The sequence below is a fragment of the Kogia breviceps genome, chromosome 1, assembly GCF_026419965.1.
Source record: "Kogia breviceps isolate mKogBre1 chromosome 1, mKogBre1 haplotype 1, whole genome shotgun sequence".
NCBI classification, from domain to species: Eukaryota; Metazoa; Chordata; class Mammalia; order Artiodactyla; family Physeteridae; genus Kogia; species Kogia breviceps.
In genome coordinates, this window is record NC_081310.1 from 144395145 (window position 1) to 144406343 (window position 11199).

The following is an 11199-nucleotide window of genomic DNA, read 5'->3' on the forward strand; positions in this document are numbered from 1 at the left end:
TGAAATTATTTTATATATATGTTTTGTTGGTTGGTTGGTTGGTTGGTTTTTTGACTATTTCCTCTCTCTAGAACAGAGCTTCCTAACCAATAAACTGTGGGAATTTTGTGCTCAGAGAGGGTTATAGGTGTGCTGAAATGTTGATCCTTCAGCCTTCAAAACTGCTGAGTTGGCCCCATGGTAGCCAGGCTACAAGTGTTCTCAAGTGTTTATCTCAGTGTACTGAACAAAGACTATTAACTAATATGTCTGTCATTATGTGGAAAAGGTTGGGAAACATTGCACCAGGATACAAACTACTTGAGGACAAGAAAAAAAATGAATTTACTGCCAACAGCATGTGTGTCTGGGAACATGTTAAAGAAAGTAGAGAAATGCTGGAGTGGCCAGCAGGCATATTTGGAAGAGTTCCGCCTTGGACACTTTATTCATGCCAGGTGGCAAAGTCTGTTTGGCATGTGCTAACTGACCTCTCTCCATACCAGGTGTTTAATCATCTGAGGCTTCCTACTGGCTAATAATGACTTTACATTTTAGAGAGATTTGCAAATTTGGGAATGCCTTTCTTCAACAAAAATCCCCAAGACCAGTTTTATGTTAGCCAAACATTAGATCCCTGATCTCAGTCGTTTCCAGTTCTATTTTGTTCACTTAAGAAGTTTTTACTGAATAGCTACTACAGATCAAGCACAATACCAAGTACTTTCCATGTTATTTTACACTGAAAAATATTTTATACAAAGTATTTTCTAAATGCCATAATATATATATGTCTTTTGTGAAAATCTTTTATAATTTCAGCTCAAACTGAAAAAAAAAACCTAGGGGACCATTTGACTTGGTTGGTCACTTAGAAGATTAAGTTAATAAAAGGTAATTTATTTAAAATGTTTTATTTTATTTTGTTCAAAGATGTTTCTAAGAAGAAGAGTTCTGCCTTTTGTTTTCTTGTAGACCAGAATGAATTTATTCTGGCTTATTATGGCCATCTAGGCCCATACTACAATCCAATGACCGTTCTAAGACTGCTCAGCTAGTCACATTCACATTCAGACAAGGTCATACACATGTGACACAAGCTCATATTCAGACATTGAGCACATGCTCTATCTGCTGCAAGTTCACGGTCAAATGGAGAGGAAGACAATGAAAAATGAATGGAGAGAATACAATTGTATTTTTATAGTGGATACAAATTTAATTACACTACAACATGGATGTGAAAAACAGTAGCTTTTTATTTTTATATAGTTCTGATACTTCTCATGAGATCCTCAAACCCTGTGTAATGAAAAAAATTCATATTAATCCATTGTGTTTTAAACTTTGTTTGGAGTAAAAATGCACAGCCTCTTTAGGTTTAACACAGTCCTTCTGTTTCTTTCTACCATAGTACCTTAGTATATGAGTGAGGGGCTCACTGGACTTTGTGACATTGAGGAAAAGGTACTTGGCCAGGGATCTTGGTCAGTGCCCTTGTACTGCTGACCTCATTCCTAGATGTTCTGTGGTTACTGACATTTGTGTGTCATGAACATATAGTCTATTCTCTCTGAACCTGGATAGGGTCCACTCTCAACTATCACTAGTATGGTAGAACTCATTTAGTTCTTGTCATGTCTTCATCTCTTCTTAGACTGTCTATTTATACCTCACCCAAGTCAAGCCTTTGCTATGGGTCACTGCACCCCTGCAATGACAAGCTTGTTGCAAGCCTAATCTCAGTGTCCATGTCACATGTGGATCAAGGGAGATCTGGAATGAAAATGATATCCTCTCTCTGCCTAACCACACCGTTTCATCCTGATAACAAAGCTAGGGTCACCCTGTGTTGGCAGGAAGTTGCCCTGCAAAGCACTTTCATCTGAGAATCTCAACAAAGGATGTGGCAAATATATCTCTCTTCCTTTGTTGTTCTCCTCAACCTACATAATATACTTCCTCTCCACTCGAAAATCAAAGAGGCACACATACTACTGTCTTGCTTCCACCCCTGCTTTTGCTATTTTCCCCCACAAACCAAGCAGGAAAGGATGGTCTTGTCAGGTTGAAAGTATGGCAGAGGGTTTGAGGGAGATGTTAGCAGTAGTGATTTTTTTTTGGGGGGGGGTATAGCTGTTTTACAATGTTGTGTTAGTTTCTACTGTACAGTGAAGTGGAGTTTCCTGTGCTATACAGCAGGTTCTTATTAGTTACCTATTTTATACATATTAGTGTATATATGTCAATCACAATTCATCCCACCCACCCTACGCCCCCGCTTTCCCCCCTTGGTGTCCATATGTTTGTTCTCTAGCAGTAATGATTTTGAGGAATGGGAAAGGCAGACAAGAACAGACAAGCTGAAATCAGCCGTATAAACATTTATGCTGAACTTGTGTTCATTTTCAGAATAAAATCTCCTCCAGAGATGAATGATTTTAGTGCAAAAGAAAATAAATCCATCAGAAATGATCAATTAAATGAGTATTCAGTAAGAAAGAAAAGCTTGCTCCCCTTGTGCTTTGAGGATGAACTGAAAAAGCCAAATGCCAAGATTATCGACATTAGTCCAGCAAAGACAGCAACTTCTTACACGGTAATAAAAACATCTACTACTGTTCAGTAAAAATGTGTATTATTACTACTTGTGGGAATGTCATATTCCAATGCCCAGAATCTTTGATAAATTCTCCTTACCTCTTGGCTTAATATTCTGAAGTGACAACAACACAAATTCTTAGTGTTCTTTTTAGAACCTCCACCCCAAATCTGGGGATTCCTCTGCACCAGATGAAACTTTTGTGTTTTTCTTTATAAAGAACGATTTATCAAATTTTCTTGTTTATAAAAGAAATATAACGATGATTTTTTTAATGACTGGATTATGTTTCACTTTTCTATCAATCTATTTTAACTATTTCAACCAGAAAATACATTTATTAAAGGCCATCTGGTAGCTCAGAGTCTCTAGGATGCTGGAGAGACAATCTGGCTTGAAAGCTCTCCAATCAGGACTAACCCTGTTACAGCCCCAAGTTGCTCCACTGGGGCCCATGCTGTTGTCACAGATAAAAGTTTACAACTCTGACTCTGGGCAGGTGACACTGTTTCTAAGATCTTCGCCAGTACTGCCCTTCATATAGATATATCTACCACCATCCTCGCTAGAATAGTTTTCACAATGCCTACTTTTCAAAATGCTTGCTTTTTCTGAACTGAAGACTGTCTTAAGTGTGTCTGAGTGGCAGAGCCTAGGTCACACACCTCCGCCCTAACCTCAAGGGAGGCTGATAAAGCGAGTTTTTGCCTCTACCTAAGTGTACATTGACTCGGAAGGTGGGAAATTCCCTAAGGTATGGATTAGAGAGACCAAAAATTTGACAAACCTCTACTACTATTGCTAAATAGGTAACATGGGCATCACCAGTGGATTGCGAAACTAGATCTTTTGTCATTTTTTCAGTAATCATGTGCATTAATATGCCTTTCACACTAAGGACACTAATATACAATTAGATGATCCTAATTTCTTACTTTATTAATTATATTTCGAAAAGTAGCAATCATTGACTTAAAGTTTACAAACTAAATACTAGTAATACTCATATTTGATGAGTTTCTGTGGAGTTAATCATTTTTCCTTACAATGGAAATGTGGAAAAGAGTTCAGTGAGTAGCTCATACATACAGATTTTGCTACTACTGTGATAAAAGTAATCTATTGTTAAGTCAGTCTATTACTTTGGCTATTTTATTCCACAGATATATATTGAGCACTTTTTATTGTGCTAAGTATTGTGCTAAATGTTGGGGTATAGTAATGAATATAATTATTTTAAAGAAAATTTTATACTTTCTGAACTTATTAGGATACTCAGACTGTAGTTTTGGCTTATAATCAGTTCTATTTCTTTTGATTTTTTTTTTTTTTTTTTTTTTTTGTGGTACGCGAGCCTCTCACTGTTGTGGCCTCTCCCATTGCGGAGCACAGGCTCCGGACGCGCAGGCTCAGCGGCCATGGCTCACGGGCCCAGCCGCGCCGCGGCATGTGGGATCTTCCCGGACCGGGGCACGAACCCGTGTCCCCTGCATCGGTAGGCGGATTCTCAACCACTGCGCCACCAGGGAAGCCCTATTTCTTTTGATTTTTGACTCAATCCATTTTTTGGTATGCTGCTTATTTCTGGACATGGAAACCTAAGAAATGATAGAACAATGTTCCATCCCACCAACTGTCATATTTCCCAGTGACAACACCAAACATTTCTTTATTTCTCACTCTATTTCAAAAAGGGTTTTAGGAGGCCCAAAGTTCAGATTTTACTCCTAACATCTCAACAGAGTGTCAAGAGAAAGAAGTGTGTCACATATAAGGACATCTTTTTTATATGTTTAAATACCATTATTGTTTATATTAAAAACTTCTATGTAGTCATTTTTAGAATCTTTATGATTTTATTTTCATGTTTTAAAAATTATAGCCTTCTTGCCTCAATAGACTGATGATGAATACTCTTTTCTTTAATCCACAGGAACAAAATGATACAAATCCCATAATTTTCCATGAGACTGGGTATGTACAAATGTTACTTTTGACAAAAAACAGGCTTCCTCCCCATTCTATGGAAAATGGAAATGGTTACCCATATAAAAAATCAAATATTGTTTTAGAAAGAAATTGTGAAATGCTCAAATCTGTAACTAGAGGTCAATCTATTACTCCTTCCAAACCCAAAAGAACTCTGCCCACAACACAGAAGAAAACTATATAAGCAGTATCTTTTGAAGTAAGCCGTAGAGTTGTAGATGATAAACTAAGGAAGAAAACTAGCAAGCAGACATTTGAAAACATATCTTGGAATAAACTCTATAACTTTTCACAGACTTTTTCCAGCCTAACAAAAAAATTTGTGGGTTTCCTTGATGAAACTGTTATTCAAGAAATGAGTGCTAAAACTGGCAAATTTGAAAAAATGTTTTCTACAGTAAAACCAATGAGCAAATTGAGTGCCTCACCTGTCAAATATTGCTCAAGCCTTCAAAAAATATACTCAAAGTCCATAAAATAAATAATGTAACACCATTGGATGATTTGTTAAACTTGTCAAGTAGAAATTAAGCACCTCATAAAATATTGTTTATACAGCAAAATTTGGGTAACAAGAAGCAAATAAAATTCCAAGATCACAGAAGAAATTCTTGTCTAAATGGTAATGTTCTAGTGGATGGTAGAAGAAAACAAAGCATAGAAATTGGAATTACAAACCAACAGTGGTATACTATTTTTAGTAAATAAGAGGACAAAATTAGGAAATAATAAGAGGAACTAGTTCAGGAATTTCTCTTATCTCAATTAGATTGCTCAATCATCAGCATTCCTACAGTAAAGTAGATTCAGGACCAAGAATGGCATAGACTGACTGGAAATTTGCTATTGGAAGCCAAATAACATCAAAACCTTGCTCCATAATTGGATATCAAACAAGACAAATATACCATTAACTTGATGCATGTGGAATTAATCTTCATAGCAGCATTTTGGATAATCATTGGAAACTAGTATTACATTAGCAATTCATGCAATTAAAAGACTTTGTAAAATTTCAAATACCTTTTTGTTAGTAAACGTTGGAACTTCTTTACTATATAATGCCTTTACTAAGTATAACTGACTTTTTTCTGAATTGTTAAATAATTTAAAAGAATAATTATTAAATAATTAAAAGAATAATAAGCTAAATAATTTTGGCAGCAAATCCTTAAAGGATTAAAAATTCTAAATATATTATTATATTGCTTTATCTACTCATTAACTTCTTGTGAACCCAAACATTATAAACATGGAATTCACCTTAGAAACAAGTTGCATTTGAAGAGTTCATTGGTAATCTGCGAGTTTAAGGACTTTGAAAAAAAAATCTTAACTGTTAGTACTTGAGGAGAAGTAGGTTAATTAGAAGCATTTCAGTTAAAGGAAGGTTTTGGAGGTCTTTTGGAAACTTTCAAGGGTAAGGAGGTAAACTTGTTCAGGCTTCTCTGTTTCCACGGACTGGAGGTTTTCTTTATTGTGTGTCATTAGTGTTACTCTTGGGCATCTTTTCACAGTAGAGGCAGATTTTGGCTCTCAAATAGGATGACAAGGAGAGAAAATGGAGATGAAGGGAAGATAGTGTAAGTGGAGACTTTGTAAATGAGGGTAGAGCAAGAGAAAAAGGGTTCAAGATACGGTGGTGGGTTCAGGTATGTAGGAAGTCGTAGGGCAGAAACACACAAGCTTTCCTGGCTCTTTACTTTTTTTTTTTTTTCCCCCTTTTTGGTACGTGGGCCTCTCACTGTAGTGGTCTCTCCCGTTGCGGAGCACAGGCTCCGGACCCGCAGGCTCAGCGGCCATGTCTCACGGGCCCAGCCGCTCCGCGGCATGTGGGATCTTCGCGGACCGGGGCACGAACCCGTGTCCGCTGCATCGGCAGGTGGACTCTCAACCACTGCGCCACCAGGGAAGCCCTACCTTTCTTTTACTGGCTGGGGAGGAGAAGCAGCAGCAGCAGCAACTCAAAGTCATGAAGTCCTCTTTCTTTCTTTCCAGAAAACAGGGATTGACTCTCTTTTGCTCTCTTTGCTTGCTCTTATCCATTCTCCCCCTACCTCTACCCCACTCCCATATTCACTCCTCCCTCTCTCACTGCAAAGCAAAATAGTTTCCCTAACTACCCTGCTGGCTCAGAAGAGAAAACACAGACTCTTCTTAACCACTAACAATAAAAATGACAAGAAATAGAAAATATACCTAATAATATCCCAAGTAATGATGGTAGGGTTTCCTGATATCCAGTACAAGAGAAACAGGTGTAAGGCCCTGGGTTTGGGCAGTTATGAGTAAACTTGGGCAAATAATGTAAACTCTCTGAGTCTCACTTTTCTGTATCCCTGCCTTAAGATGAGGAAAATACCTTATTTTACTGTATTATTATTTTTAAGATTAAAACAACAATGTGGAGTATCTTGAGTATGGTAAGCATTCATTTAAAATTCCCTTTTTATTCCCATCCTTTCTCCTGCTCTTAGTGTAAGCATAACATCTTAAAAGATGTTCCCCAAAGTGTCTTACTACCATCTTTTCTAAATTAAATGCTAAACCTAACTACAATCAGTGTCCAGACTTCAGCCCAAAGTAGACTCAAATTAGAACTGAAGATTTTGTATGTTATTTTTGGAAGTTTCTGCTGGAGCTTGTGAGTTTTATCCTTTAGAAAGGCACTAAATCAACTTAAAAATTCCATTTGGCTGAGGATTGGCCATTGACATAGCTGGACAGCAGGGAGCAGTGGATTCTGGGAAGATGGTGACATAAGTTCAGCACCTTTCTCTTCCACTCTCAGATTTAATCTATTATCTCCTCAGCCAAATAGATGCTGGCATCTGCAAGACGTGGGGTGCAAGGTTAGACATGGTTTCTATTCTGATGCTGAGATCTTAATATGGCCCTGGAAACCATTCTCTGAGTTAGAAGGTAATAACGGAAGTTGTACTGTATCCAGGGACTAGCTAGCAGTTGGGATCTGTGGATTACCCCAGGGAAAGGTTGTCTTTGGTCCTGTGTAAGTAAATGTTTCTGGTCTCATTGGTTCCCAGAAGACCAACAAGGAAACTGTAAACCTATGAAAAAACTGGGAAGTTGGAGGTCCATGAATTTTCCTTCAGATGCCTCAACAGGGGTCACGTTCTGCTTGCTTTTATAGTACCAGTCCATAATGGGCAGGACTTTACCTTCTACCATTTACACAACTGTGGTCACTAGATATTGCCAAAAACAGACCTGAGCTTCCCTGAGCCAACTAAGAAAAACAGCAAGCTATCTAAAGGGGCACAGCAAATAGACGGTGGCCAGCCAGGCAGGATGTAATGGAGAAAAGGGCAAAATTATGAGAATTGCCAGAGGTTTCACCTAGGGATGGGGAGGAATAAACAAACACAGTAATTTTGTAGGATTAGCAGTCAGAAAAAAATCTGAAAAAATAAAGTTTTTTCCTGTTTGTTCATCCTGCCAAGTCCAGCTCATTCAGCAGTCAGCTAGTAAATAAATAGAACAGATAAAGATGCTAGAGGAGACAGGGATAATTTGACAAGAAAAATAATAAAAGCACTTAAGTCGATTCAAGTGCAGCACAGACAACCCCCCGCACACACTCATTACACTATTTTTCATAAAACACTGGTTGTATATATTACTCTCAATTGTAATCTGAATTGATAGAAGAGGTAACTGTTACCTGAATAGAAAATATAGGAAGACTTCCAAAATAAGGAGAAATGGAATTAATAAAAATATGTATGGAAAATGAGAAAGAACAAACATAATAGCATAAAAATATTGATATCAGGTATCTGTCATACTACATTTGAACTGGTTGAATTTTCTCTTTAAGAAACAGAGAATCTCAGACTGAGCTAAAAATAACACTTAACTATACAATCAGCTCTCTGTATCCATGAGTTCTACATCTGTGGATTCAACCAACCTCAGATAGAAAATAGTCCAAAAAAAAAAAATTCTGGAAAGTACCAAAAACCAAAACTTGAATTTGCTTAGCACCAGCAACTAGTTACATTTACACTGTATTTATAAATATTCACATAGCATTTACATTGTATTAAGTATTATAAGTGATCTAGAGATGATTTAAAGTATATGGGAGGATGTGTATAGGTTTTATACAAATACTTCTCCATTTTATATAAGGAACTTGAGCATCATGGATTTTGGTATCTGTTGGGGGCCTTGGAACCAATCCCCTGTGGATACAAAGGGATGACTGTATACTGTTTATAAGAAATATAGTTAAAGCAATAAAGAAAGCTTGAAAATAAAGGAGTGAAGATGGAGATACCAGACTAATGAAACAAAAAGAGATTGGAGTGGCATTATTAATATCAGATGTTAAAATTTAGGATTAGAAACAATAAATAAGACAAAGAAGGACCTTATGCCTTTTGTAACAATAAAAACACAATATCTGAAAGAGATATAACAGCATCTTTGGTGCACTATATATGTACCAAACAACAGAACAGTTAGTTATATAAAGCAAAGGCTATTGGAAATCTCAGGAGAACTTAAAAAAAATAAAATTATTGTGGAAGACCTCAATACACCTCTTTCAGAGTTAAACAGGTTAAAAAAAAGTATGGATATGGAGTAATTATATAATGCAATTAATAAAATTGACATGATGGATATAAACCCCTGTTTCTTTGAAACAGAGAAAATAAATTTTTGAATTTGTCCATAGAAAATGGATTATGTGCGAGGCTACACAAAAACACTTAACTTTTTAAAAAAATGAATGTAGAGACCTTTTTAAAAAAATAACCCAATAAAAAGAAATCAAAATTAAACAGAATCCAAATATATTAACTGTTTAAAAATAAAGAAAGGATAAAGAAGAAATCAAAACTCAAACTATAAAGTGAAAAATAATGAAAAGGAAGCCACTTCATTTCAAAGCTTATGGCACAACAGCAAAAGCTGGTTTAAAAGAAAAGCTATAGGTCTTATTTTTCTTTCCTCTTTCTCATCCTTCTCCTCTCCCCCTCCTCCCCTCCTCCTCTCCCCATCCTCCCCTCCCCCTCTCCTTTCTCCTCCTCTCTCCCTCCTCCTCCTCCTTCTTCTTCTTCATTTCTACCTTCTTCCTTCTTCCTCTTTCTTTCTTCCTCTTAGTGAAAAGAGTTCAGTGAAAAGGATCCCGAGGTTCTTATTTTGGAAAACAGAAAATATATAAAACAAACCAAAAGCAATTATGAGTAAGACATTAATACAGATAAACATTAAAAATACTTTAGAAATAAAAATACAGTATAAAAGAATAGATAAAAGCAAAAGTTGTTTTGTGTGTTTGTTTTTAAAATACACTAAAATGGATAAGCTCTTCTCAAACCTGATTTAAGGGAAAGGAGCAAAAAACGCAGTATACGATTATGAATGAGAAAAGAAACAACCCTAGATGTAGGAGCAAGCAAAAGAATCATAGGAAATATTACAATGCAAATTTATGCCAACACATTTGAAAGTCTAAAAAAAAAGGTTAATTTCATATCAAAAAAGAAATGCTCAATAGGGATGGATATTTTGAATAAACCAACTTCCTAGAAGACAGTGACAAGCACCAGGACTAGATGAGTTCAAAAATAATTTTTCTTATTTTATTATTGAAGCCAGTGTGGTAAGTAAAATTTCAAAGATGTCTCTCCAAGATTCCTGATCCTTATTTTTCAAACACTAGATACAGCTGTGAATGGACTTTGTAAATGGGTTTAAGTTTATTAACCATCTGACCTCAAATATGGAGATTATTTGGGATTATTGGTGGACCCAGTGCAATCAGATGATCCCTTAGGAGTGGAGGAATGCAGAAGTCAGAGAGATGTGGCAGAAGAGAAGGTAAGAAAGATGGGAGAGTAGAGGTTGGAGACTTTAATTCATAAAGGCAAAATTTTTAAACACTAGTTTACTATATTTTCAATTTGTTCACAATTACTCATTTCCTCCCTACCTTTTCCATGTGTCTCCATAGTTGGAGTGTATCTCCCTACTCCATTGACGTGGGCTTGGCCATGGGACTTACTTTAACCAATAGAATGTGAGCAGACATGACTTACATGAGTCAACGTTGCTCCTCTTGCTCCTGTCCTCCACCATGAGATCAGCATGTCTCAAGTAGTGGCCTCTCCTTGAACCTGGGTGCCAGTATGAGAAGATATTCGGAACCAAGGCAAGCTGAATCCTGCAAAGCCCAGAAGAGCCTCAACCAACCCATAGCCCTCACGTAACATGATCAGAAAATAAGTTTTTGATAGTCACTAAGACAATGTACAATTGTTTCCACAACAAGGTCAGACTATTACAATCTCTTTGGGACTTTAATCTTTGAATTTAATTTCTCACAAGAAATTTTATAGTTGAGGGAGTTGTATTCAAAATTGGGCATTTCTGTGTTAGCATTTTAGTTTTGGAGTGTATTAATCTCATAACAGTGCCTCTGATGACTTACGCTGGGCGATGGGCTGGCCATAATTTGAGATGGGAAATAAAATAGGAAATGAAATGTTTACTCTTGACACATCATGGTCTCTGAGTTAATTGAATTAATATAATCGTTACTGAGTCCAAGTCTGTACTGCTCACTGCATGACAGGTCAATAAATCGAGAGACAAGGTGT

At 36.7% G+C, this 11199-nt stretch overlaps 1 protein-coding gene across 1 annotated transcript in view; it reads left to right on the top strand.

Moving 5' to 3' along the window:
* C1H1orf141 (chromosome 1 C1orf141 homolog) overlaps positions 1-10313 on the top strand; it is a 44462-nt gene extending 34149 nt beyond the window's left edge. The window contains exons 6-8 of the mRNA XM_067043553.1: positions 2425-2578; positions 4515-4555; positions 10263-10313. Of these exons, the coding sequence (XP_066899654.1) occupies positions 2425-2578; positions 4515-4555; positions 10263-10287 (220 nt within the window). The 3' untranslated portion in view covers positions 10288-10313. The remainder of the gene's footprint in view (positions 1-2424; positions 2579-4514; positions 4556-10262) is intronic.
* Positions 10314-11199: the final 886 nt, after the last annotated feature.